The sequence below is a fragment of the Chiloscyllium plagiosum genome, unplaced genomic scaffold (assembly GCF_037043375.1).
Source record: "Chiloscyllium plagiosum isolate Xiang-an unplaced genomic scaffold, Cpla_swu_hap1 HiC_scaffold_23, whole genome shotgun sequence".
Classification (NCBI taxonomy): Eukaryota; Metazoa; Chordata; class Chondrichthyes; order Orectolobiformes; family Hemiscylliidae; genus Chiloscyllium; species Chiloscyllium plagiosum.
The window spans coordinates 40,528,754-40,556,555 of NW_028270161.1; the positions used below are offsets into that span (position 1 = coordinate 40,528,754).

Here is a 27,802-nt window from a genome sequence, read left to right on the forward strand (position 1 = left end):
TGACCAAACTCTCAACACTCATGAATGCAGTGACTAACATGTCTGATGTGAGTAACTTATCTTCTCACTCAAAGTCTGTGCACTGTCTACAAGGCACAAGTCAGGAGTGTGATGGAATACTCCCCACTAGCCTGGATGAGTGCAGCTGCAACAAAACTCAACAAGCTTGATGTCATCCAGAACAAATCAGCCTGCTTGATTTGTATCACGTTCACTCCCTCTAACACCGGTGCTCAGTATCAGCAGTTACCATCTGTAAGATGCAATGCAGAAATTCACCACTGCTCCTTATTTAACATCTTCCAAATCCATGACCACAACCATCTAAAAGGATAAGGGCAACAGATACAAGGCAACACCACCACCTGACAGTTCCCCCAAGCCATTCACCATCCTGAGTAGGTGAAAAGACAGTTAGCAAGAGGGATACAAACAGTTTACAGAGAGATATCGGTGGGTTAAGAAAGTTAGCAAATGGGGTATAATGTGGGAAAATGTGAAGTTATTCACTTGAGAAAGGAGAACAGCTATTAGTTAAAAGAAAAACTGTAGAAAACTGCAACACCAAGGGACTTGGGGATACTTGTGCAGAAGACATAGAAATCTAGCACACAGGTGCAGCACCTAACCAGGAATGGTAATGGAATTTTGGCCCTTATTTCAAAGGAGTTGGAATACAAGAGTGGTCTTACTGCAACAATAAAGGTGATGGTGAGACCACATCTAGAATATGTGAACAGTTTTGGTTCCCTTAATTATTGAAAGATATAATTTTATTGGCGATGGTTAACTAGGATGATCCCTAGGATGGGTGCTTGTCTTGTGAGCAAAGGCTAAACAGATTGGGACTCTACACTGGAATTTAAAAGAATGAGAAATGATCTTATTGAGACATGAAAGATTCATAAAGGACTTGACAGAGTAAATGCTGAGAGGGTGTTTCTCCTCATGGGAGATTCTGGAGGCCAATTTAAGACTGAGAGGAAGAATTTCTTCTTCGGAGAGTTGAGAGTCTTTGGAATTTTGCCATGGAGACAGAGTGTATATTTAAGGCTAATTTAGATACTTGAACGGCGGGGGAGTCATGGGTTAAGGGGAAAATGCAGGAAAGGGCATATGAGGAATGTCAGATCAGCCATGATCCATTGAATGGTGGACCAGGCTCCACAGCCTACTCCTGTTCCTATTTCTTATGGACTTGGAAATATATTGCAATTCCTTTACCGTGTCAAAACTTTGGAATTCCCTCCCTAATGGCATTGTGGGTTTATCTACAGCAGATAGACTACAGTAGTTAAAGAAAGCAACTAACCCAACCTTCTGAGGGGTAAACATAGAAAGGCAATAAATGCTAGCCCAGCCAGTAACACTAACATCACATCAATTAATTAGAAAAAAGGTCGGTTTTCACTCTGAAAGATTAGGTGCAGAATGAAATAAGACCTACCTATAGTGATTGTAATGAGGTCAGCCAGGTGGAGTTCCCATTGCGGCTGTTAATCTGGTCCAATCAGGGAGTTCCGGCTGACAGATTAAAAACAGGAGTGTAACAGGTCCAGGCAGCGGGCCGTGGAGGGCGTCGTTAGGGCCGACTGCCTGCCCCTCTTCCGCGGTTACGTTAGAGCCCGGGTGTCCTTGGGGAAGGAGCACGCGGTGTCGACCAACACCCTGGAGTTGTTCAGGGAGAGGTGGGCGCCGCAGGGAGTGGAGTGCATCATTTCTCCCTCCAATTCTATTTTGATTTAGTCCCTACCCTCCCCTTCACTGTTTTGATCACACAGCACTGTCCCTTGATGTGAAGGGCAGTGCTTGTCACTGGCCACCCGGGTGTTTTCCTATCTTCCTGGTGGTGGAAATTGAATAAAGATTCGTACACTTTGTCTTTCACTGTGTCTCACACCTGCACACACACACCATGGGTTCTGGGGATAAAATAAGCACTACCGCACTTAGGTGGTAGTGTGGGGGTTAATATAAAAAAAAAATAAAAACAGGAGTGTAAAAATAAGCACTACCGCACTTCGGTGGTAGTGTGGGGAAAAAAAAAGAAAAAGGTAAAATATATATATATATATATATAACCAGGAGAGTGGAGTGCATCATTTCTCCCTCCAACTCCATTTTGATTTAGACAAAGAGGAAAAAAATTTTAAAAAATAAAAACAGGAGTGTACCCCTGTTCCACGATTACGTTAGGGCCCGGGTGTCCTTGGAGAAGGAGCACGCGGTGTCCTCCAACACCCTGGAGTTGTTCAGGGAGAGGTGGGCGCCGCAGGGAGTGGAGTGCATCATTTCCCCCTCCAACTCTATTTTTATTTAGTCCCTACCCTCCCCGTCACTGTTTTGATCACGCAAATAGAAATAAGATAAACAGCACTAAAAAAAATAAAAAACATCAAAAAAAATAGGAGTGTACCCCTGTTCCGCGGTTATGTTAGAGTCCAGGTGTCTCTGGAGAAGGAGCACGCGGTGTCCGCCAACACCCTGGAGTTGTTCAGGGAGAGGTGGGCGCTGCAGGGAGTGGAGTGCATTATTTCCCCCTCCAACTCTATTTTTATTTAGTCCCTACCCTCCCCGTCACTGTTTTGATCACGCAGCATTGCCCTTTGATGTGAAGGGCAGTGCTTGTCACTGGCCACTCGGATGTTTTCCGATCTTCCTGGTGGTGGAAATTGAATAAAGATTTGGGCACTTTGTGTCTCTAACTGTGTCTCACACCTGCACACGCACACCATGGGTGCTGGGGAAAAAATAAGCACTACCACAGTTAGGCGGTAGTGTGGGGTTTAAAAAAATGGAAAAAAAAGAGCAGGAGTGTAAGGGCAGTAAAAAAATAATAAACAGGGATGGCTCCCCTTCACACAAAAAAATAAACACAAGTCTCAGTCCCTGCCCTCCCCTTCACTGTTTGATCACACAGCATTGCCCTTTGATGTGAAGGGCAGTGCTTGTCACTGGCCACTCGGGTGTTTTCCTAAAAAAAAGAAAAAAGAAATAAAAACAGGAGTGTACCCCTGTTCCGCGGTTACGTTAGAGCCCAGGTGTCTCTGGAGAAGGAGCACGCGGTGTCCACCAACACCCTGGAGTTGTTCTGGGAGAGGTGGGTGCCGCAGGGAGTGGAGTGCATTATTTCCCCCTCCAACTCTATTTTGATTTAGTCCCTACCCTCCCCTTCACTGTTTTGATCACACAGCACTGCCCTTTGATGGGAAGGGCAGTGCTTGTCACTGGCCACTCGGGTGTTTTCCTATCTTCCTGGTGGTGGAAATTGAATAAAGATTTGTGCACCCTGTGTCTCTCACTGTGTCTCACACCTACACACACACACACCATGGGTGCTGGGGAAAAATAAGCACTACCGCAGTTAGGCGGTAGTGTGGGGGTTTAATGAAAGAAAGAAAAAAAGGAAAAAAATAAACAAATAAAAACAGGAGTGTACCCCTCTTCTGCAGTTGTGTTAGAGCCCAGGTGTGTCTGGAGAAGGAGCACGCGGTCTCCACCAACACCCTGCAGGTGTTCTGGGAGAGGTGGGCGCCGCAGGGAGTGGAGTGCATCATTTCCCCCTCCAACTATATTTTGATTTAGTCCCTACCCTCCCCTTCACTGTTTTGATCACACAGCACTGCCCTTTGATGTGAAGGGCAGTGTTTGTCACTGGCCACCCGGGTGTTTTCCTATCTTCCTGGTGGTGGAAATTGAATAAAGATTTGTGCACCTTGTGTCTCTCACTGTGTCTCACACCTGCACACACACACTATGGGTGCTGGGGAAAAAATAAGCACTACTGCAGTTAGGCGGTAGTGTGGGGGTTAAAAAAAAGATAAACAGGAATGTCAGGGGTTAAAAAAAAAGAAAAATATAACCAGAGGATTTGATGTGAAGGGCACTGCTTGTCACTGGACACGCGAGTGTTTCCTTTCTTCCTGGTGGTGGAAATTGAATAAAGATTTGTGCACTTTGTGTCTCACACCTGCACACACACACCATCGGTGCTGGGGCAACAAATATGCACTACCGCAGTTAGCGGTAGTGTGGGGGTTGATATAAAAAGAAAAAATAAATAAACAGGGAAAGAAAATAAAAAAAATAAAAACAGGAGTGTACCCCTCTTCTGCGGTTATGTTAGAGCCCAGGTGTCTCTGGAGAAGGAGCATGCGGTGTCCACCAACACCCTGGAGTTGTTCAGGGAGAGGTGGGCACCGCGGGGAGTGGAGTGCATTACTTCCGCCTCCAACTCTATTTTGATTTAATCCCTGCCCTCCCCTTCACTGTTTGATCACACAGCATTGCCCTTTTGTGAAAGGCACTGCTTGTCTCTGGCCACTCGGGTGTTTTCCTATCTTCCTGGTGGTGGAAATTGAATAAAGATTCATGCACCTTGTGTCTCTCACTGTGTCTCACACCTGCACACACACACCATGGGTGCTGGGGAAACAAATAAGCACTACCGCAGTTAGCGGTAGTGTGGGGGTTTTTCCAAAAAAAAATAAAATAAAAACAGGAGTGTACCCCTCTTCTGCGGTTATGTTAGAGCCCAGGTGTCTCTGGAGAAGGAGCACGCGGTCTCCACCTACACCCTGGAGTTGTTCAGGGAGAGGTGGGCGCCGCAGGGAGTGAAGTGCATTATTTCCCCCTCCAACTCTATTTTGATTTAATCCCTGCCCCCCCCTCCCCCCTTCACTGTTTGATCACACAGCACTGCCCTTTGATGTGAGGGGCACTGCTTGTCACTGGCCACTCGGGTGTTTCCTTTCTTCCTGGTGGTGGAAATTGAATAAAGATTCGTGCACCTTGTGTCTCTCACTGTGTCTCACACCTGCATACACACAACATGCATGCTGGGGAAAAATAAGCACTACCGCAGTTAGGTGGTAGTTTGGGGTTTTTCCAAAAAAAAACAAAATAAAAACAGGAGTGTACCCCTCTTCTGCGGTTATGTTAGAGCCCAGGTGTGTCTGGAGAAGGAGCACGCGGTCTCCACCAACACCCTGCAGGTGTTCTGGGAGAGGTGAGCGCCGCAGGGAGTGGAGTGCATCATTTCCCCCTCCAACTATATTTTGATTTAGTCCCTACCCTACCCTTCACTGTTTTGATCACACAGCACTGCCCTTTGATGTGAAGGGCAGTGTTTGTCACTGGCCACCCGGGTGTTTTCCTATCTTCCTGGTGGTGGAAATTGAATAAAGATTTGTGCACCTTGTGTCTCTCACTGTGTCTCACACCTGCACACACACACTATGGGTGCTGGGGAAAAAATAAGCACTACTGCAGTTAGGCGGTAGTGTGGGGGTTAAAAAAAAGATAAACAGGAATGTCAGGGGTTAAAAAAAAAGAAAAATATAACCAGAGGATTTGATGTGAAGGGCACTGCTTGTCACTGGACACTCGAGTGTTTCCTTTCTTCCTGGTGGTGGAAATTGAATAAAGATTTGTGCACTTTGTGTCTCACACCTGCACACACACACCATCGGTGCTGGGGCAACAAATATGCACTACCGCAGTTAGCGGTAGTGTGGGGGTTGATATAAAAAGAAAAAATAAATAAACAGGGAAAGAAAATAAAAACAGGAGTGTACCCCTCTTCTGCGGTTATGTTAGAGCCCAGGTGTCTCTGGAGAAGGAGCATGCGGTGTCCACCAACACCCTGGAGTTGTTCAGGGAGAGGTGGGCACCGCGGGGAGTGGAGTGCATTACTTCCGCCTCCAACTCTATTTTGATTTAATCCCTGCCCTCCCCTTCACTGTTTGATCACACAGCATTGCCCTTTTGTGAAAGGCACTGCTTGTCTCTGGCCACTCGGGTGTTTTCCTATCTTCCTGGTGGTGGAAATTGAATAAAGATTCATGCACCTTGTGTCTCTCACTGTGTCTCACACCTGCACACACACACCATGGGTGCTGGGGAAACAAATAAGCACTACCGCAGTTAGCGGTAGTGTGGGGGTTTTTCCAAAAAAAAATAAAATAAAAACAGGAGTGTACCCCTCTTCTGCGGTTATGTTAGAGCCCAGGTGTCTCTGGAGAAGGAGCACGCGGTCTCCACCTACACCCTGGAGTTGTTCAGGGAGAGGTGGGCGCCGCAGGGAGTGAAGTGCATTATTTCCCCCTCCAACTCTATTTTGATTTAATCCCTGCCCCCCCCTCCCCCCTTCACTGTTTGATCACACAGCACTGCCCTTTGATGTGAGGGGCACTGCTTGTCACTGGCCACTCGGGTGTTTCCTTTCTTCCTGGTGGTGGAAATTGAATAAAGATTCGTGCACCTTGTGTCTCTCACTGTGTCTCACACCTGCATACACACAACATGCATGCTGGGGAAAAATAAGCACTACCGCAGTTAGGTGGTAGTTTGGGGTTTTTCCAAAAAAAACAAAATAAAAACAGGAGTGTACCCCTCTTCTGCGGTTATGTTAGAGCCCAGGTGTCTCTGGAGAAGGAGCATGCGGTGTCCACCTACACCCTGGAGTTGTTCAGGGAGAGGTGGGCGCCGCAGGGAGTGGAGTGCATTATTTCCCTCTCCAACTCTATTTTGATTTAATCCCTGCCCTCCCTTTCACTGTTTGATCATGCAGCATTGCCCTTTGATGTGAAGGGCACTGCTTGTCACTGGCCACTCGGGTGTTTCCTTTCTTCCTGGTGGTGGAAATTTGAATAAAGATTTATGCACCTTGTGTCTTTCACTGTGTCTCACACCTGCACACACACAACATGAGTGCTGGGGAAAAATAAGCACTACCGCAGTTAGGTGGTAGTGTGGGAGTAAATTTTTTTTTAAAAAGAAAAAAGATAAAAAGAAAAAAAAACAGGAGTGTACCTTTCTTCTGCAGTTAGGCGGTAGTGTTGGGGTAATTTTTTTTTTACAAAGTAAAAAGATAAAAAGAAAAAAAACCAGGAGTGTACCTCTCTTCTGCAGTTAGGCGGTAGTGTGGGGCTAAATTTTTTTTAAAAAAGAAAAAAGATAAAATGAAAAAAGAAGGAAAAAAACAGGAGTGTACCTCTCTTCTGCGGTTATGTTTGAGCCTGGGTGTTTCTGGAGAAGGAGCACGCGGTGTCCACCAACACCCTGGAGTCGTTCAGGGAGAGGTGGGCGCCGCAGTGGAGTGCATTATTTCCCCCTCCAACTCTATTTTTATTTAGTCCCTACCCTCCCCTTCACTGTTTTGATCACACAGCATTGCCCTTTGATGTGAAGGAAAGTGCTTGTCACTGGCCACTCGGGTGTTTTCCTATCTTCCTCGTGGTGGAAATTGAATAAAGATTCGTGCACCTTGTGTCTCTCACTGTGTCTCACACCTGCACACACACAACATGGGTGCTGGGGAAAAAATAAGCACTACCGCAGTTAGGCGGTAGTGTGGGGCTTTTTCCAAAAAAAAAATAATAAAATAAAAACAGGAGTGTACCCCTCTTCTGCGGTTATGTTAGAGCCCAGGTGTCTCTGGAGAAGGAGCACGCGGTCTCCACCTACACCCTGGAGTTGTTCAGGGAGAGGTGGGCGCCGCAGGGAGTGACGTGCATTATTTCCCCCTCCAACTCTATTTTGATTTAATCCCTGCCCCCCCCCCTTCACTGTTTGATCACATAGCATTGCCCTTTAATGTGAGGGGCACTGCTTGTCACTGGCCACTCGGGTGTTTTCCTAAAAAAAAGAAAAAAAAGAAAAACAGGAGTGTACTCCTGTTCCGCGGTTACGTTAGAGCCCAGGTGTCTCTGGAGAAGGAGCACGCGGTGTCCACCAACACCCTGGAGTTGTTCAGGGAGAGGTGGGTGCTGCAGGGAGTGGAGTGCATTATTTCCCCCTCCAACTCTATTTTGATTTAGTCCCTACCCTCCCCTTCACTGTTTTGATCACACAGCACTGCCCTTTGATGGGAAGGGCAGTGCTTGTCACTGGCCACTCGGGTGTTTTCCTATCTTCCTGGTGGTGGAAATTGAATACCGCAGTTAGGCGGTAGTGTGGGGGTTTAATGAAAGAAAGAAAAAAAGGAAAAAAATAAACAAATAAAAACAGGAGTGTACCCCTCTTCTGCAGTTATGTTAGAGCCCAGGTGTGTCTGGAGAAGGAGCACGCAGTCTCCACCAACACCCTGCAGGTGTTCTGGGAGAGATGGGCGCCGCAGGGAGTGGAGTGCACCATTTCCCCCTCCAACTATATTTTGATTTAGTCCCTACCCTCCCCTTCACTGTTTTGATCACACAGCACTGCCCTTTGATGTGAAGGGCAGTGTTTGTCACTGGCCACCCGGGTGTTTTCCTATCTTCCTGGTGGTGGAAATTGAATAAAGATTTGTGCACCTTGTGTCTCTCACTGTGTCTCACACCTGCACACACACACTATGGGTGCTGGGGTAAAAATAAGCACTACTGCAGTTAGGCGGTAGTGTGGGGATTAAAAAAAAGATAAACAGGAATGTCAGGGGTTAAAAAAAAAGAAAAATATAACCAGAGGATTTGATGTGAAGGGCACTGCTTGTCACTGGACACTCGGGTGTTTCCTTTCTTCCTGGTGGTGGAAATTGAATAAAGATTTGTGCACCTTGTGTCTCTCACTGTGTCTCACACCTGCACACACACACTATGGGTGCTGGGGAAAAATAAGCACTACTGCAGTTAGGCGGTAGTGTGGGGGTTAAAAAAAAGATAAACAGGAATGTCAGGGGTTAAAAAAAAAGAAAAATATAACCAGAGGATTTGATGTGAAGGGCACTGCTTGTCACTGGCCACTTGGGCGTTTCCTTTCTTCCTGGTGGTGGAAATTGAAAGAGAAAAAAAAGTGTCAGACATTCTGACACTGACAGCTGGCTCAGAGGGAGCTGGACCAGTATCAAGGACTTTCCATGTGTAAATAAAGGGCGACTGGATACTGGCCTCTGTGGAGTTATTTCACATCCACCCCTGAAGCCAAGCATTCGCAACTGCCGGGCTGGTGAACACTGAGGTGGATTGGTTAGAAGATTTGCCTTAAAACTCTAACTGCCTCACACCTTACATCCCACATGCTTCTTATGGCTCTGAAACTCTTTATGCCTGCATCAATCCCCTGCCTTTTCATACTTCCCATGCTATTATTAATCATTCAGTATCCATTATGGGCAGAACTCAAGAGCCAGTTGGAAATAAATTCCTCAGAATATAATACAGCTCTCCTTCATACACATTTGACAGTAAAAAAAGCTCCCATTCACTCGACCTGAAACATATATGTTGCCATATATGCTGAGTTTCTCCAGCAATTTCTGTTTCATAGACAATGTTGCTTGGTACATCTCCTAACGATCTGTATTATGGACTATTAATCTTTAAATCTCATTGACTAACTTAGAAGATTTTGACTTGGGTTTTGGAGAAAACAGTTAAGATGGCCACTAAAATCACCTGATTTGTAAGTCCACCATTCCCAGAAAATGTTACACAAAATAATGACTAATGTATTTAAATTATTCATCTGGCATTTATAGATAACTCTGAGCCATATAAATGTCCCTGGGAGTAAGATAACTGACTGTTGCCAGAACTAAAGACCATCCTCTGAAACTTATTATGCAAAGAAAAGGATTGAAATCTCAGTATCTACATCAAAGGATATCTGGCAAACTCTGACAACAGCTCATTGAAACTCTGTGTTGTAAATGTATTATTCCCATTGTTGGCCAGCAGCCAGTTTTCACATATCAATACCCCCACCCTCCATTCCAGTGAGAAGCCATTATTGTAACATACTTTTGCTCCAAACAATGGTAACCTTCAGAAGAAGGACTCCCTTGTGGAATCTAGCCCTGCAATTAACAAGCTGGAATGCATCATTGAGATAGTGAATTTAAATTAAAGGGAACTTCATGTGCCATGGCACCCATTCTGGGAAAAGGGTGGCTGCAGATTTTTTTACAAAGCTACCTCTGGAAGAACAATCATCTGCCATCTGTTATGATCCCAGCTGATGTTGCAACTCGAAAAGTCAGATTTTTGGAATGAAACCTTGCTGAGATTTCATACTTTAAAAAAAAAAATTTAGGATCTTTCATTGAACTTAAAAGATATAAGATGGCATATTTGGTTTTAAAGATAAAATATGTTTAATATACAAAAGAAATAAAATAAAACAAACCATGCTATCTGAATACAACAGTTTAAAAGATTTTAAAGCTGGTGAAACAAAATCTCATCTACACCCAAACATCATTATAGAGTCATACAGCACAGAATTAGACCCACTGGTCCAACTCCTCCACACTAACCAGCTTTCCCGAACTAAACTAATCCTTTTTGCCTGAATTTGCCCCATATCCCTGTAAATCTTTCCTATTCACATACCTGTCCAAATGTCTTTTAAATGTTGTAATTATCTGACTCTACCAATTCCACAGAAAAGGAATACATTGCCAGACCCAGGGGCAATGTTGGATGGCGGTGACTGAATAAGCAGAGAGGATGAAGATTACAGAGTGGGAAAGACTAACTTTTAAAACTATTTCAGTAACATAAATTTAAAATCAATTTATTCAATATTTTACAATTTATACTATTTATTCAATAATTTGTTTTGCAATTTTGATTGCACCGGAGCATAGTGATATCATACACTTTTTACTGTACCTAGATGCAAATGGTAATATTAAATAAATCTATATCTAAATCTCTGCCAGCACCTTCCATACAAGCACCACCCTCTCAATGAAAAAGTTGCCTCTCAGATCCCTTTTTAACCTTTACTCTCTCATCTTAAATTCTGTTCCCTCTAGATTTGTACTTCCCTACCCTTGGAAAATGATCTTGGCTATTCACCTTATCTACAGCCCTCATGATAATATAAACCTCTATAAGATCGTTCCACAGTCTCCGATAGTTCAGGGAAACAAGTCCCAGCCTATCCAGCCTTTCCTCATAACTCACTTTCCTTCCTTAACTGTACAACGTCTTTTAAGTTTGAGTCCTCTGACCAGCAAATGTTTTTGGACTGTAAACTGAAATCTTAAGACTTTTTCTGCATTTAATAACCATTGCAGATTTAGTTATGCCTCAATGGAGAAGTGTGCTGGAATTCAGGCTCCACTATTCCTGGATACATCAGCAATGAATAGTTAAAAGATTTATTAAAGTACAGGAGGTCCTTAATTTACTTATTGGATAGACCCAATTAATAGAAAATAGTGGCCAGGTTTCTATAGTTAACAAGAAATAGTATTTATTACAAATAAATATATTCTAACCACAGGTAAACTACTATGAACTGTTACCACATAATGTTAACATTTAAACTATAATTCAAACTGTTAAAATCCCTTAACATGCCCAAACCAACGAAAGAATATTTTATGGATGGAGGGGAAAGAAGTACTGGAGAAAACAGCTAAACAGCAACAGTTGTCAAGATTCGATGGAGTGTTCATTGATTACTCACATTTTTCACTTCTTTGACTTTTTCCTTTTGGTTCTTTCACCACTTCACAGTGGGTACAAAGCAACTGGTTCACAAATTATAAAATCTCTGATTTATGGGTTAAAAGCAGCAGTTTACAGTACTGTTGGGAGAAATTAAATTGACTTTCTTTCAGGCTTTGAGTATTTTACTGAGCAGAGAGACACACTGAGAAACATTCTGCCTTTTCAGCAGTCCAAAGGCTTCTGTTAGTCTTCTTCACACCCACAAGCTGTCCAGTTACCCAGGAGCCAACCGGATAATTGGTATCAGGCGGATGGCCTTTGGCACCCACAATGGGGAGTGTCCACAGCCAATCAGCAACTAGTTGCTGGCTGAAATTCATTTTGTATACATCCCCATACTGGCCCATACAACCTGATTAAATAAAGCAGCATTGTAAATGTGACTTAGAATGAATTTCAGCAACTTGCTTTTTAAAACTGCAGCAAATCCTTTCATAATCCCTTGTTTTAAAACAGTCATTTCATTCCACAATCAAAAATACAGAACAGTAAAAAGATACAGTATTTACAATTTCTAATCAACACACTCCGGTTGAGCAGTTTTCACAAACTGAAACCTTTATACTGAGATAACTTGTTTCTTTAACTGCTCTGAACAAACTTATTTTTCTGGAAAAAACTGTTCTTGTATCTGCCTTCAGTCAGATCCCCTTCAAACTGAATTCAGAAGCTTTTCACTAAATATATTTCAAAAATCTTGCTCATTCTATCTTCTGCTAAGTCAGTTGCTTATTTTTTTTTCTTTCCTCTTGTTCAGAAACCTCACAATATAAAGAAACTTCCATTAACCCATCAGGAGGCCTTCAGTCACCTTTTACACATAACAGTTTAAAATCATGAAAAGTGCTGACCTCATGAATTATTAAAGCCCTTCTGCCAAAAAACTGGACCTCCACCCATGTGCCACTAGGTCACAATCCAAACTTTGAGAAGATATTAATTAATATATGTAAAACACATATTTTGCATCACCTCTCTATAAAGAAGAATGAAAATGAGTCTTTAACAATTATTTTCATTATCCATCAACAATTCTTTGTTAACACATTTTGATGTCACATTAATATATGTCACATTAACAATTGCAATATATTGACATCAATGAATTTCATAGCAACCATATTTTACATCCAATTGCACCTTAGCACTTCATTTCTGTCACGCATTCTATCAATGAATCACTTGCTATATTTTTTTCCAGACACATGAATGACTCTTAGCTTGTACATGCAGAGTATGAGGCTCCTTTGAAACAAGAATGACGATAAATGTGCACAAAGTTAAAAATCACACAACACCAGGTTATAGTCCAACAGGTTTAATTGGAAGCACACTAGCTTTCGGAGCGACGCTCCTTCATCAGGAGCATCACTCCGAAAGCTAGTGTGCTTCCAATTAAACCTGTCGGACTATAACCTGGTGTTGTGTGATTTTTAACTTTGTACACCCCAGTCCAACACCGGCATCTCCGAATCATGATAAATGTTCAGTCAGTGTATCTGTAACTCAAAGTTGACAGGATGATAACAAAAGTTTAGAAATTCCTTCCTTTGACTAAACCCATCTTCCTCACTGTGTTTGTAGTGTTCTCCAACTTCAAATCTGTAACAGATATTAAGAAGGCATTTGGAATGATTGTGCTGAGGGCTGTGCTCCCAGGTGGAAAGAACAGAGCTGTTCCAGCATCATTATTTTAGGAAATTGGCATGTTGTGTTATCAAAGGAAAGAACAATAGCCAAGAAAATGCAACTAAGGTAAAGACCAAGAAAAAGATAAGATTTCTTTAGCTACCACAATCTCAAAATAGCCGATCCTCATGAGCATAAGCTGGAAGCACCTTTTTTTTCAAATAAAAACTAAATTGCAAGAGTGAAGAAACTAAAATAAAATGTGGAATCTTGGAATAGTTGCAGCACAGGAGTCAGTTTGGCGAGTTATATCTGTGGTGCCTTTCCAAAGGAGTAATTCAGCTAGTGCCTCTCCCCAGCCTTATCCCCATATCGCTGCATATTCTTCCTTTGCAGATAATATTCCAGCACTTTCTTGGATGTCTTGATTGACTGTCTCCTTAAGGCAGTGCAATCCAGATTTAATATAAATCATTGTTGTAGTTGTTTTTCTTACTGTTCTATATTCCAGTGCGGCAAGAGAGAGAGGGAGAGAGGGAGAGAGGTGGGAGAGAGAGGGGTAGAGAGGGGGCGAGAGAGGGGCGAGAGAGAGATCTTTTGTGTTTTTCCAGCATTGCATTGTCAAAATCCATCAATTACTGCTGAGTGGAATGTCATTCGTTTTTTCCAAAAACTTTAATTGCAAATATTTGATGATTTTGAATATTTTCTTGCACCCAGTACATGTGATTACACTATCTGTCAGTGGGACATTGTAACAAACATCAAGCTTTATTTCCTGTTTAAGTTATTAATTGAATTCAAGAGCTTCATCTGATAATAACATAGTCATGAGTAAACATATTAAGGTTTAGCAAGCTGCATAACTTCAGCAACAAACATGTATTTCTGGGGCACCACTTAGTTCAATTGGTTAGATGATGAATGGGTGTTTCAGACTAATACCAATAGTATGGTTTTGATTCCCCATTCAGCTGAGGTAGACTTGGGATCAGCATCCTCACTTGACTGTGGAAGGCTAGGATAAATAACTGCTGACAAAGGAACCATCTAGGAAACAGCTCAGGATGAAGTCAGTGATCTGCCTTCAGGCAGAGCACACTACCATATCAATTTCTACAACAATAAATAACTCATAAACCAATTACACAATAGTTAGATACTTGTGTATCAGCTGTAATAAGAAACTGGTTAGAATTAAAGTGCTTAAGAGATATCTGTGTGAAGTTTCAGGCAATGTTGGGCAGGATGTCTACAAGAGGGCTGAATGTAAATGCCCCCGGAAGATGGAAGGATTATGTAAGGCACATCCTGAAAGGAAGATTGGAAGTGACGCACAAGAATTGTGATGAGGTTTCTGCCATACATGGTCAACTTGCTCATGACAGCTGGCTGATGGATTGAAGATAAAGCTATCTCATTGTTTATTCAATATACCTTCCACAATGACAGTCTTTCCTTTTACGAGTTTGGTTAAATCACCAACACTCCTTCAGTAATATTCAACAGACAATGGTGCTTTCTTTTCTAGTGGTAGGTTACTTTTATAATGTGGTAAGAACTAGAGCTTGGTTTAAATAGTAGGCAAATTGGTTTCAATTCAATACATTGTGTTCCCTTGTTATTATCATAATGTGGACAAATGCAACTTGCATGGACACAAGGTTATAGAGTCATGGACATGTACAGCACGGAAACAGACCTTTCAGTCCAACTTGTCCATGCTGACCAGATATCCCAACCCAATCTAGTCCCACCTGCCAGCACCCGGCCCATATCTTTCCAAATCCTTCCTATTCGTATACCCTTTTAAATGTTACAATTGTACTCGCCTCCACCACTTCATCTGGCAGCTCATTTATATATGTACTACCCTCTGCGTGAAAAGTTGCCCCTTAGGTCTCTGTTATATCTTTCCCCTCTCACCCTAAACCTATGCCGTCTAGTTCTGCACCCTAGGGAAAAGACATTTCTCTATTTATCCTATCTCTGCCCCTCATGATTTTATAAACCTCTATAAGGTCACCCTTAGCTTCCGACGCTACAGGGAAAACAGCCCTAGCCTGTTCAACTTCTCCTTATAGTTCAAATCCTCCAACCCGGCAACATCCTTGCAAATCTTTTCTGAACCCTCTCAGGTTTCACAACATCTTTCCAATAGGAAGGAGACCAGAATTGCACGCAATATTCCAACAGTGGCCTAACCAATGTCCTGTACAGCCACAACAGGACCTCCCAACTCCTGTACTCAATACTCTAGTTAGTGGAACTCTGGGCTAGTCTACAGCAAATTGTTTAGTCTTAATCATAGGATACTCTTATGCTGAGCTGGCCAGCTGATAAAGTCTTGGGGTAGAGTTGAGGACATGGGGAGAGGCTGATGGCCTGGCAATCGCATCAAAGACTTCAAACAGGGGAGTTTTTTTTCCTGAACTGATGAAAACAAAAGCTTAAAATCTATAATTGTTTCTTTAGTGTTCTCCAATGGTTGTTTTAACAATTACTAGTCAGTTGCTCAACACCTGGTACAAGAGTTGGCACATGTCTATTTCTGCATGATTGAATCTTCGGGGATTTACAATCAACATAAGACCCAAATTTGTATATTTAAAGAAATTCGACTCATTTCAGGTAATTTCCCTTTATGACTAAAAAAGAAAGAACATGGATTTATATAACTTCTTTCATAATGTCATCATGTTATAAGTGTAACAACATCACCTTTACAATGCAGGAAACTGTCAAACAATTTGTGCATTGCACAATTCCCAAAGGAGCAAGGTGATACTGACCATATAATTGCTTTTTAGTAATATTGGTTGACAGACAATGACCAGCAAATGAGTGAAAGCTTCCCTATGCTCCTCTGAAGTAGTGACATTAAATATTTACGTCGACGAGGGCAGTGAGAGCATTGGTTGAACAGCCCTCTGAAAAATAGCATTGGTAACTGTGCAACATTCCTTCACTGACAGCAATATTGTGCTCAAATCCCTGAACACACAATCTTCTATCAAGTGACAGTGCTATGACTGTACCATATGGATACCATTTGGATTAATTCAGACATTACAGCGTGCTAACACTGATGCTGGCAAAATGGGGGTGCCATGAGTTCGACTTTTACACAATGTTATTTTGAGGCCAAGAGTGGCCAATGACCCATTATCACTACGAATGAATGGATTCACTAGCTGTAGACACTAATGTTTTATTGAAAAGGGATTGCAAGGCAATTTGTTGGCTTTTACTTGGAAACATTTCTATTACATTTCAAAAGATTGATGTTACACATTATTTTCCTACAACTGAACTTAAATAGAATGAAAAAGGTTGTTTTTAGAACTTTTATTTCTTTAACTACAAAGTTCGGCCATACATATGTTGTATTCTGTTATAAAAAATCATTAAAACAATCTCAATTATGTTCTATATTTCCAAGCAAATCAATACGATATGGAAACTGTTTTGAAACTTCACCCAACTACTTGTATCTACTAGCTTATTGCATTCTGTTTAAAGACACTGATAATTTATCAACATCAGATTGCAACTCATTTAGTGACAGTTTTAGGGATGCCAGTTCATCCTCCGCTGTCTCAGTCTCCCCAGGTTTGGACAGTAGGCTGTCCACAGTTGATCCTAATACTTCCAGATCAGTCTTGGCCTCACTGATTGAAGACTTAAGTTCATCCATGGAGCTTTCCATCGTTGAAAATTTCTCGTCAAACTCAGACCTTATAGTCTCTTCCACGGATTTTAATGTGGCTGCAACATTTTGACTTTTTTCACCTATTTCAGTGACACTCTTTTCCAACTGCTTTAGGCTTTCTTTGTGGTCTGATTGCACTTCCGTAATCTGTTCCTTCTGCTGTGCTTCTAGAGCTTGCATTTCATTCTGTAGAGCATTGAGGACTTCCTCCGTGGCCGGGTTTTGCAGATCTTTTAGGTTTGCTTTTATTGTTTGAATCTCATTGCTGAGTGATGCCTGAGACTCAGTCATACTCCTCATTGTATCCTGTACTGAATCTAGATTGTAGAATTCTAACTTCTCAGATAAGTGCGTTGCAGCTGTATTCAAAGCCAGAACATTTTCTTCTGCCACAGATAATCGGGATTCAAACATCTCATTTTGTTTTTCAACACGTGTTGAAGCATCAACTGCCTTTGAAAGTAGTTCCTTTTCCTGGTTATTCAAGCTGTCCTTAGTTTCTTGTAAATCTTGCCGATAATTGTGAACTTCTTCAGACACAGCATTGAGAGATATTTCAGCATTGGACACTGACTGCTTCAGTGCTTCCTGTGCTGTAAGCTGTGAATGTAAGGCATTTTTCAACTGATCATGTTTATCAATTAACACTGTAAATTCTTGACTTTTTGTCTCAATGGTTGTTTCAAATAAACCAATTTTTGACTTCATTTCGTCAATGTCATTCTGATTCTTCTCCTGTACCTCTGTAAAAGCAACAATGTTATCGTGGATTGATTTGGTTAATTCTGTTAATTTTTCCTCGACTGTTTTTTCAAGAGATGTAACATCTCTCTCTCTTGCTTCTTTTACATCTTGGATCCCATCAGAAAGATCTCGAAGGATTTCATTCTGCAGCTTTTGTAGAGTTTCAGTAATTTGATTTGTCTTGCTTTCACCCTTGTTGACTGCTTTGTTAGTTTCTTGCAGCTCCTGTTGGGTATGGCGCAAAACTGAGTCCAGTCTGTTCATCAAGGTTTTCGTAGATTCCACCTGCAATTCACGCAAAACAGTAATGTCAATGTGTGACTGTAAAAAACATCATGAAATATGATGAGCATAATTTCTTCTGTCATTCTAATGCTATAATTACATCTGAATGTTTAACTTCTTGGGCAATTGACATATATTGCAGCTATTGCTGTGCTCTTAAATATCAAATATTAATTCATTTAACCATTCAGTGCATTATGAATAGTTTAAATGTCATCTACTTCTACTGTGTGCAAGGTCTTGTACCTGAGATTCTAAACAGCTTTAGTTTTTTTTTTACATGAAGGGCAATGTTGTAAATGTTAATATTGTTGTCTTACTTCCTGGGAGACCTACAAGACTTCGCAATATGAGGATAGACATTTCATGCCAACATACCAAATGACATGATATGACACAAGCTCTAAATTTGAGGTCAGCACCGAAGGATCGATAACTTAGATTTACAAAGAATTGTTCCTTTTTTGTGTTTGTATATGGTTATTTCTGATTTTGTTGTCCAAAGAACACAGTAAAATATTATTACCAGTTCAAATTGTTTAGTTGGCATGATGTTTACAAGCAGTTATTTGAAACTTATTAGTTATACTCAAATTGAGAGATATGGCCAATTAAAGGCAAAGAGGGAGAAAGGTTTTTTTTAACAAAACCTGTTACATTTTTAACACAAGTTTAACACAAGTTTCTCCCCTCTTAGAATGGTATTAATGCAAGGACATGTATTAAAATGTTAATAATTCAAAGAATTGGGTAACAAATTGCTTGGTGAGGTCTTGTCGTTGGTACAATAAATGTGAAGGCAACACCTTGGAGGCAACTTCCCTGTTGATTGGCAGGTGCAGCAGTTTTGCAGCTGAATGAGAGAGCAGCTCAGATGGTGGTCCTGTTTAGTGATAAAAGAACCACCTATTGCAGCAGCATCACAACAGATTTTGAAAGAGGCAGAGACAGAGGACTTGAGTGGCATACTTCCAAAACTGCCTCTGGCTGTGCTAACTTAATCATATTAATATAGCTCCATTTGTCAATTTGTTTACCTTGAGCTTGTGGTGCCAATAGACTCTGCTCGATAAGTATGTCAGCCCCTCTCTGGGGGGGCTGGGTTACTGTCAGGTAGGAATAATATTCATGCTGAAGCTTAACCTAACAGGCTGCCTCTACATTGTCCCACTTCTTTCTTCTCTAAAAAGCTACAGTTTGCGGCAAACACCCTGCCCATGAATTCTTTGCCTCCCCCAGCCCATGCTTGTCCAGTATGCATGTTTGAATTTGAGATGGTGCTTAAGATGACCAATTTGACAAAAATATAAGAACATAAGGAGAAGGAACAGGGTCTCTGTCGTTCAACCAATTGAACACATTCCATCAGTCAACTTCTTCCTTCTCTAAAAATGTGGAAGACTGCAAGGCCTAGTTTTCAGCGACTTTGCTAAAATCAGGTAACTCTGTTTTGCCATAATTTGAAATGTGCTCATACCCCTCAGTTCTTGTCAATTTAGCCACAGTTCCAGGTTCAGAAAGAAATGTACATGTATGATGTAATTCCAGCATATTTACCAATGCAAAAATACAAGGTGCACGTTGGCAAAGTGGTTAGCACTGCTGCCTCACAGCGCCAGAAACCCGGGTTCAATTCCTGCCTCGAGCAACTGCCTGTGTGGAGTTTGCACATTCTCCCTGTGTCTGCGTGGGTTTCCTTTGGGTGGTCCGGTTTCCTCCCACAGTCACAAAGATGTGCATGTCAGGTGAATTGGCCATGCTAAATTGCCCATAGTATTGGGTGCATTGGTCAGAGGGAAACAGGTCTGGGTGGGTTACTCTTTGGAGGGTTGGTGTGGACTGGTTGGGCCGAAGGGCCTGTTTTCACACTGTAGGGAATCTAATCTAAAAAAAATGCTGTGTTCTTGTGTCATGAATAATTGCATAATACTAGATTAGATTCCCTACATTATTGGCAATTTAGCACAACCAATTCACCTGACCTGCACATCTTTGTGACTGTGGGAGGAAACCCACACAGACACAGGGAGAATGAGGAAACCCACACAGACACAGGGAGAATGTGCAAACTCCACACAGACAGTCGCCCGAGGCTGGAATCGAACCTGGGACCCTGGTGCTGTGAGGTAGCAGTGCTAATCACTGAGCCACCATGCCACCCTATAATTCATTGAGAATTAACCATTCCAAATCCTAGGGAACAAATGGAATCTTTGGATCCTTTTGTGCTTAATGTACAATAACTATTCCATTCTAACCATTCTTCCCCCAATCATTTTGATTCCAATATCTGCAGATAATGGTATAACATTAATCACCTGTTCAGACATCCTGTTACACACTAAACAAAAAAAACCTGAAAGAACTACAGATGCTGAAAATCAGAAACAAAAATATAAGTTCTGAAGAAGGGTCACTGGACATGAAATGTTAACTCTACTTTCTCACCACAGACGCTGTCAGAACTACTGTGTTTTCTCTCTGGAGCAGATGGGACTTAAACTCAGGCCTTCCAGGTTCAGTGGCAGGGACTGTCCCACAAGAGCTCTCGATGATCCAACACTATTATTTATTAATTTACTTTATTACCTGAAGCAACATTTGGATGGTGGCATTGACAAACATTGCTTTAATCATTTCTCCTCGAGCTTTCCATAAGTAGATGAAGATTCTAGGTAATGCAAGATGGAGGATGGGAAAAATTGTAAGAGCTGTTCCTTTTTTGAGGTAGTTTTAGATGTTGGAGGAGATTTCCTTGAATTCCAGGAGCAGCAATTACTGTTTTATATGCTATTGCATCAATTTGGAACTTTAGGGAAAAAAGTCAAAACAACTGCAATTTAAAAGGAAGAAAGTCAGACAAAAGGCAGCAAGAACACAGTCAGTGAGGGGGTGAGAGAAATCCACACTGCTCACTGACACAACAGTGAATCTGCACAGTTACTGTCTTTGCTATTTGTGTTCATGTATTCCTAGATATCGGAATGTGTCTAGGAAAAATGAACAAACAGCGAAATTCGCAGCTGACCTTGGAGGAACCTGTGTGGGAGAGTTCACAGCGCAGGAACAACTAAGTGCATAATTTTTAACGTGTAACCTTTCTGTAAGTCTGTAGTAGTGAATAGAGTGGGTTCTTTTTTGATTCTATGTTTTATTGAAATCTGTCTCTTATTAAATTTTAAAAATATATATCATAAGTACTAAGTTAGCCTGGAGCACTGTTTTTATAGAGCAAAAACACGGTGCTATTTTCTGGGTCTGTAGATTGTGAAGGAGCATTTAGTACAGCGATATACTATTCCTGTTGGAAGTGGGAGTTTAGGGAGAGTTTCCATGTTACGGATGATTATGTTTGCAGTAAGTGTGTTTGGTTGCGAATCCTACCATATCACATGGATCGGTTGGAGCAACAGTGAGAGACAATGAGGAATTACAAGAGCTAGGGGAAGTGAAGGATGGCAGTTATAGGAAGGGAGAAAAGCTGCAGATATAGTCAGGTAGATGGGTTAACTCCAGGAAAGGTAGGAAGGGGAGTCTTCTGTGGCTATCCCCATTTCAAACTAGTATGCTGTCTTGAAAAATGTAAGGAGTGATAGACTCAGGGGAATGTAGCATGAACAGCAAAGTTTCTGGTATCGAGACAGGCTTTAATGTAATGAGGAGTATGTTGGGCTTCAAGCAATTGATTGTGATAGGGGACTCTCCAGTCAGAGGCAGACAGACGTTTCTGCAGCCAGCAGCAAAAAATCAGAATGGTGTTTTGCCTCCCTGGTGCCAGGATCAAGGATATCTTGGAGAGGGTGCAGAATGTTCTCAAAGGGGAGAGAGACCAGCAGGATGTCATTGTACACATTGGAATCAATGACATGGGAAGGCAAAAGGATGAGATTCTGAAGGGAGAAGAGAGAATGTTAGGCAGAAATTTAAAAAGGAGGTCCTCAAGGGTAGTAATGGATTACTCCCAGTGCTACGAGCTACTGAGGGTAGGAATAGGAGAATAGAGCAAATGAATGCGTGGCTGAGGAGCTGGTGCATGGGAGAAAGGTTCACATTTTTGGATCATTGGGATCTCTACTGGGATCTCCAGTACAAGAAGGATGGGTTGGAAGGGGATTAATATATGGGCAGAGAGATTTGCTAGAGCTGCTCAGGAGGATTTAACCTAGTAAGATGGCCAGTGGGGGGAGCCCAGGGAAATAGTGAGAAAAGAGATCAATCGGAGACGTGTGCAGTTGGGAAAGGGAGCGAGTCAAACAGGCAGGGCATTTACTTCAATGCAAGAAGCCTAGCAGGTTAGGAACATGGAAGTGGAATATCATAGCAATTACAGAAACATGGCTCAAGGATAGACAGGGCTGGCAGCTTAATGTTCCAGGATACAATTACTATAGGAAGGATAGAAAGGGGGGCAAAAGAGGAGAGGGAGTGGTGTTTTTGATAAGGGATAGTATTACTGCTGTACTTAGAGACGATATTCCTAGGAATACATCCAGGGAGATTATTTGGGTGGAATTGAAAAATAAGAAAGGGATGATCACCTTATTGGGATTGCATTATAGACTCCCTAAAAATTGAGAAACAAATTTGTGAGGACATTTCAGTTATCTCTGAGATTCATAGGGTGGTTATGGTAGGGGATTGTAACTTTCCAAGCGTAGACTGGGACTGCCATAGTGTTGAGGGTTTAGAGGAATTCGTTAAGTGGGTACAAGAAAATTTTCTGATTCAGTATGTGGATGTTCCCACTATAGAACATACAAACCTTGACCTACTCTTGGGAAATAAGGCAGGGCAAGTGACTGAGGTATCAATGGGGGAGCACTTTTGGGCTAACGACTATAATTCTATTAGTTTATAACAGTGATGGAAAAGGGTAGACCTGATGTAAAAGTTGAAGTTCTAAATTGTGGGTGGCACGGTGGCACAGTGGTTAGCACTGCTGCCTCACAGCGCCTGAGACCCGGGTTCAATTCCCGCCTCAGGCGACTGACTGTGTGGAGTTTGCACGTTCTCCCCGTGTCTGCATGGGTTTCCTCCGGGTGCTCCGGTTTCCTCCCACAGTCTAAAGATGTGCAGGTCAGGTGAATTGGCCATGCTAAATTGCCTGTAGTGTTAGGTAAGGAGTAAATGTAGGGGTATGGATGGGTGGCGCTTCGGCGGGTCGGTGTGGACTTGTTGGGCCGAAGGGCCTGTTTCCACACTGTAATGTAATGTAATCTAATCTAAATTGGAGGAAGGCTAATTTTGACAGTATTAGGCAAGAACTTTCAAAGGCTGATTGGGGACAGAAGTTCGCAGGTCAAAGGATGGCTGGAAAATTGGAAGCCTTCAAAAATGAGATAATGAGAGTCCAGAGACAGTATACTCCTGTTTGGGTGAAAGGCTGATAGGTGCAGGGAATGCTAGATGACGAGAGAAATTGAGATTTTGGTTATGAAAAAATGGAAGCATGTGTCAGGTTTAGATAGGAGAGATCAAAAGAATCCTTAGAAGAGTAAAAAGGCAGTAGGAGTATACTTAAGAGGGAAATCAGAAGGGCAAAAAGGGGATAATGAGGTAGCTTTGGCAAATAGAGTTAAGGAGAATCCAAAGGGGTTTTACAAATACATTAAGGATAAAAGGGTAACTAGGGAGAAAATAGGGCCCCTCAAAGATCAGCAAGGCAGCCTATGTGTTGAGCTGCAAGAGATGGGGGAGATACCAAATGATTACTTTGCATCAGTGTTTACTGTGGAAAAGGACATGGAAGATATAGAATGTGGGGAAATAGATGGTTATATCTTGAAAATTGTCCACATTACAGAGGAGGAGGAGGTGCTGAATATCTTAATGCATAAAAGTGGATAGATCCCAGGACCTGATCAGGTGTACCCTAGAACTCTGCGGGAATTTAGGCAAGTGATTGCTGGGCCCCTTGCTGAGACATTTGTACACCAATAGTCACAGGTGAGGTGCAAGAAACCTGGAGATTGGCTAATGTGGTGCCACTGTTTAAGAAAAGCAGTAAGGAAAAGCCAGGGAACTATAGATTGGTGAGCCTGACATCGGTGGTGGGCAAGTTGTTGGAGGGAATCCTGACGGGCAGGATTTACATGTTTTTGGAAAGACAAGGACTGATTAGGGATAGTCAGTACGGCTTTGTGCATGGGAAATCATGTTTCACAAACTTTATTGAATCTTTTGAACAAGTAATGGCTGAGGGCAGAGCAGTGGACGTGATCTATATAGTCATCAGTAAGGCATTCGACAAGTTTCCTCATGGGATCTGGTTCACAAATTTAGATCTCATGGAATACATTTAGGAGCAGCCATTTGGATACAGAACTGGCTCAAAGGTAGAAGACAGAGGTTGATGGTGGAGGGTTGCTTTTCAGACTGGAGACCACCAGTGTGCCACAAGGATCAGTACTGGGTCTACTACTTTTCATCATTTGTATAATTGACTTGGATGTGAACCTAGGAGATATAGTTAGTAAGTTTGCAGATGACATCAAAATTGGAGGTGTAGTGGACAGTGAAGAAGATTACCTCAGATTACAAAGGGATCTTGATCAGATGGGCCAACGGGCTGAGAAGTGGCAGATGGAGTTGAATTTAGATAAGTGCAAGGTGCTGCATTTTGGAAAAGCAAATCAGAGCAAGACTTACACACTTCATGGTAAGGTCCTAGGGAGTTTTGCTGAACAAAGAGACCTTGGAGTGCAGGTTCATAGTTCCTTGAGAGTTGCAGGTGGAAAGGATCGTGAAGAAGGTATTTGGTATGCTTCCCTTTATTGGTCAGAGCATTGAGTATACAAAATTGGGAGGTTATGTTGCATCTGTACAGGACATTGGTTAGGTCACTTTGGAATATCGTATGCAATTCTGGTCTCCCTCCTATCGGAAGGATGTTGTGAAACGTGAAATGGTTCAGAAAAGACTTTCAATGATGTTGCCAAGGTTGGAGGATTTGAGCAATAGAGAGAGGCTGAATAGGCTGGGGCTGTTTTCCCTGTAGTGTCGGAGGCTGAAGAGTGGCCTTTATAGAGGTTTATCAAGTCATGAGGAGCATGGATAGGATAAACAGACAAGGTCTTTTTCCTGCTGTTGGGGAGTCCAGAACTAGAGGGCATAGGTTTAGGGTGAGAGGGGAAAGATATAAAAGGGATCTAAGGGATAACTTCTTCACACAGAGGGTGGTGCATGTATGGAATAAGCTGCCAGAGGAAGTGGTGGAGGCTGGTTTCATTTAAAAGGCATCTGGATGGGTATATGAATAAGAAGAGTTTAAAGGAACATGGACCAAGTGCTGGCAAATAGGACTAGATTAGTTTAGGATAACTGGTCAGCATGGACAAGTTGGACTGAAAGGTCTGTTTCTGTGCTGTATATCTCTCTGACTCCACGACTCTTGGTTGTGTTAACTATTATAAAATTGTGGAATGATATTGTGCTTTCCTTGCCAAAAATGGAAATGTGTTCACCTATAATAGAAACATTACACCAAAAGTCTTCTAAGAATATGTATTTGTAGTTAAGCTTGTTAGGGAGCAAAACTATTTAAAGCAATATGGTCCTAACATTTAAATGACTGTGCTGTTATCCTAATATAATTAACAATATTGTTCTATAAAAAAGGAAGATTCAATTATTTGTAGGTTAAATCTTGAGAAAAATGCATCTGCCTTCTTTGGGAGAATCTGCTGGTTAAAAGTTGCTAATACTTTTCCAGGCGCATTCTCTTTTTAATGAATATTTTAATTAATCTGTTCAGACACACCTTTGGAGAACTTGAACCAGGCCTTCTAACCAGAGGTAGGGACACTACACTGCATCACAAGACACCTAATAAATACCTGTCTTTGGTTTTGAGAATTTGCTTTAACATGAAGCTTCGATTAACAAGAGCATATATTGGTAAACTAGGCATGAGGCACAATGCAGTTGATTCAAAGCACCAATGATTTTGTGATGATTAAACTGATTCACTAAATAGGAAGAATTGATCTCCATGTCCAATTTTCCAATTTACATTTCTATCTCAGAAAGAATCTTAACCAAGTTGGCAGCTTTACAAATTTAATCTTATGAGTCCCTAATGTAGTGTAACATTGACAAAAATTTTGAGTGTCACAGAATAATCAGGTATATTCAAAAACATACGCTTGACTAATTTAATCGAATTTTTCCTTTAGTCACAGTATATGCAAAGGAATCTTGTGAAATAGCTATTCTGAAGCTAATTCCAAAATGACATTTGAGTAACTGCCTTTGAAATCAAGGATACATTTGACTATGCATGATGCCAAGGAGTCTGAGCAAAATTACGGTCAGTGGGAATTAGAGGGAAAACTATCTGTTGGTTGGATTCATGGAGTTACAGGGATAGGTGAGGGGGCTGGGTCAGGGTGGAATGTTCTTCAGAGGATTGGTCTGGGCCTCTTTCAGCATTGTAGGGATTCTCTAGTTCTGAAGTGATGACCTACTCCTCTTCCTCAGGATGTAAATAAAGATAAAAGCATGAAAGGTAAGGTGAGATAGGCAAAACGAATAGCATTCTGGCTTGTAAAATGATGTAAATGGCCACTTGAGAAAAATTGGCAATATCATTTTGACATTGATTGTTAAAGTCAGAAATTGACTTCACCTGGACCCCAACCACAGGCCAGAAATATTCAGTATCTGCAGAAATTCAGAACTGAAAAGAGGTCAAGGGACCCGAAACGTTAACTCTGCTTTCTCTGCCCAGATGCTGCCAAACCTGCTGAGGTTCTCCAGCAATTTCTGGTTTCATTTCATGTTTCCAGCATCCATAGGTCTTTGGAGTTTTGTTGCAAAAATACTCAAGGCTGGTTGCAACTTCAAAAAGAAATGCTGTTGGTCGGGGTTTGTGTAGGTGTGAGTGGGTGTGGTTGGGGGGGGGAGGGGGAGAAAGTTCTTACCTGTTGCAAAACGGTCTCCAGCTTGGTCGCCACGCCGCTGCTTTCCAGGGAGGTTTCTTCGCTCCTTTGGTGAAGGTGGTTGATCTGCTGGGAGAGGCTGTGCAGGTACCAGGCGCTCAGTGAGGCGGCGGCGGCGGCCACAGTGAACATGAGGAAGCCGCTGAGCACCTTGCTGATGCTCGAGCCGGAGTCTGGCCCCCCTTTATTTCCCTTCAAGCCCCTCTTCGCCACGTCGTCCTGGTTGGAGTGAGACCCCCGGTCAGGGTGGCTTTTATTTCTTTGCTTTACAGAAGACATGTCTGTCATGAAGCAGCAACTGTCCAATCTCCAGGCGAACCAGCTGCTTTTCCAGTGTCTGGGAGTCGGTACTGCCCTGGAATGCACTCTCTGCCGGCTGCACTCAACAGGAGGTACACTTCTCGCCAAATTGCTGCTTTCTTCAGCTCCACAAAGTTGCTGATTGAGTTAGATTTTTATTTGTTCTCTTTCTCCAGCGCCTCGGGCTCTCTTTCTTTCTCTCTCCTGCTCTCAGAGAGCTGCAGTGATTTGTTCAGGACCGGGAACGCGACTGCCACGTACTCGGGGAGGGGAACACGCTCATTGGGATGTGCAGCCCAGTTCAGTTACATCACTTTGCAATTTACCCGCAACTTCACCCTCCACTCCAGACCATCGCTGCAGCTCCTGTGCTGCAGTCTCTCTCCCTACCCACTACTTCATTTTTCTAATAGCGAGCTGCACATTTGACTCGATTGTTTGGTCACAATATAGTTCGGTCACTGAAATAGAGACCCCTGCTCATGCAAATATAATCACCACCACCCCCCCCCCCCCCACCTTTCACTGGGAGAGGCGATACCGTGTGTCAAACCCTGTCCGGGGAGATAGGATCAAAACACAGACACAAACTCATACTCTTGCACACTAACACTTGCAAACACACACACACGCTTACACTGCACAAAGATATACACACGCACATTCACATTAACAGCTACACACACATACATCTACTGTATACTCGTGAACACATAGATACACACACAAATACACATAGTCATAAACACACA

The 27,802-nt window shown here is 42.2% G+C and overlaps 1 protein-coding gene across 1 annotated transcript; it reads right to left on the reverse strand.

Annotated features, from left to right (window-relative positions):
• Window positions 1-16,302: 16,302 nt before the first annotated feature.
• Window positions 16,303-27,425, reverse strand: ckap4 (cytoskeleton associated protein 4). The gene is made up of 2 exons (XM_043713240.2): window positions 26,733-27,425; window positions 16,303-17,811 (listed from the first exon to the last, which is right to left on the reverse strand). Exons 1-2 carry the CDS (start codon window positions 27,036-27,038, stop codon window positions 16,573-16,575), a joined length of 1,545 nt encoding a protein of 514 aa, XP_043569175.2. The 5' UTR covers window positions 27,039-27,425; the 3' UTR covers window positions 16,303-16,572.
• Window positions 27,426-27,802: the final 377 nt, after the last annotated feature.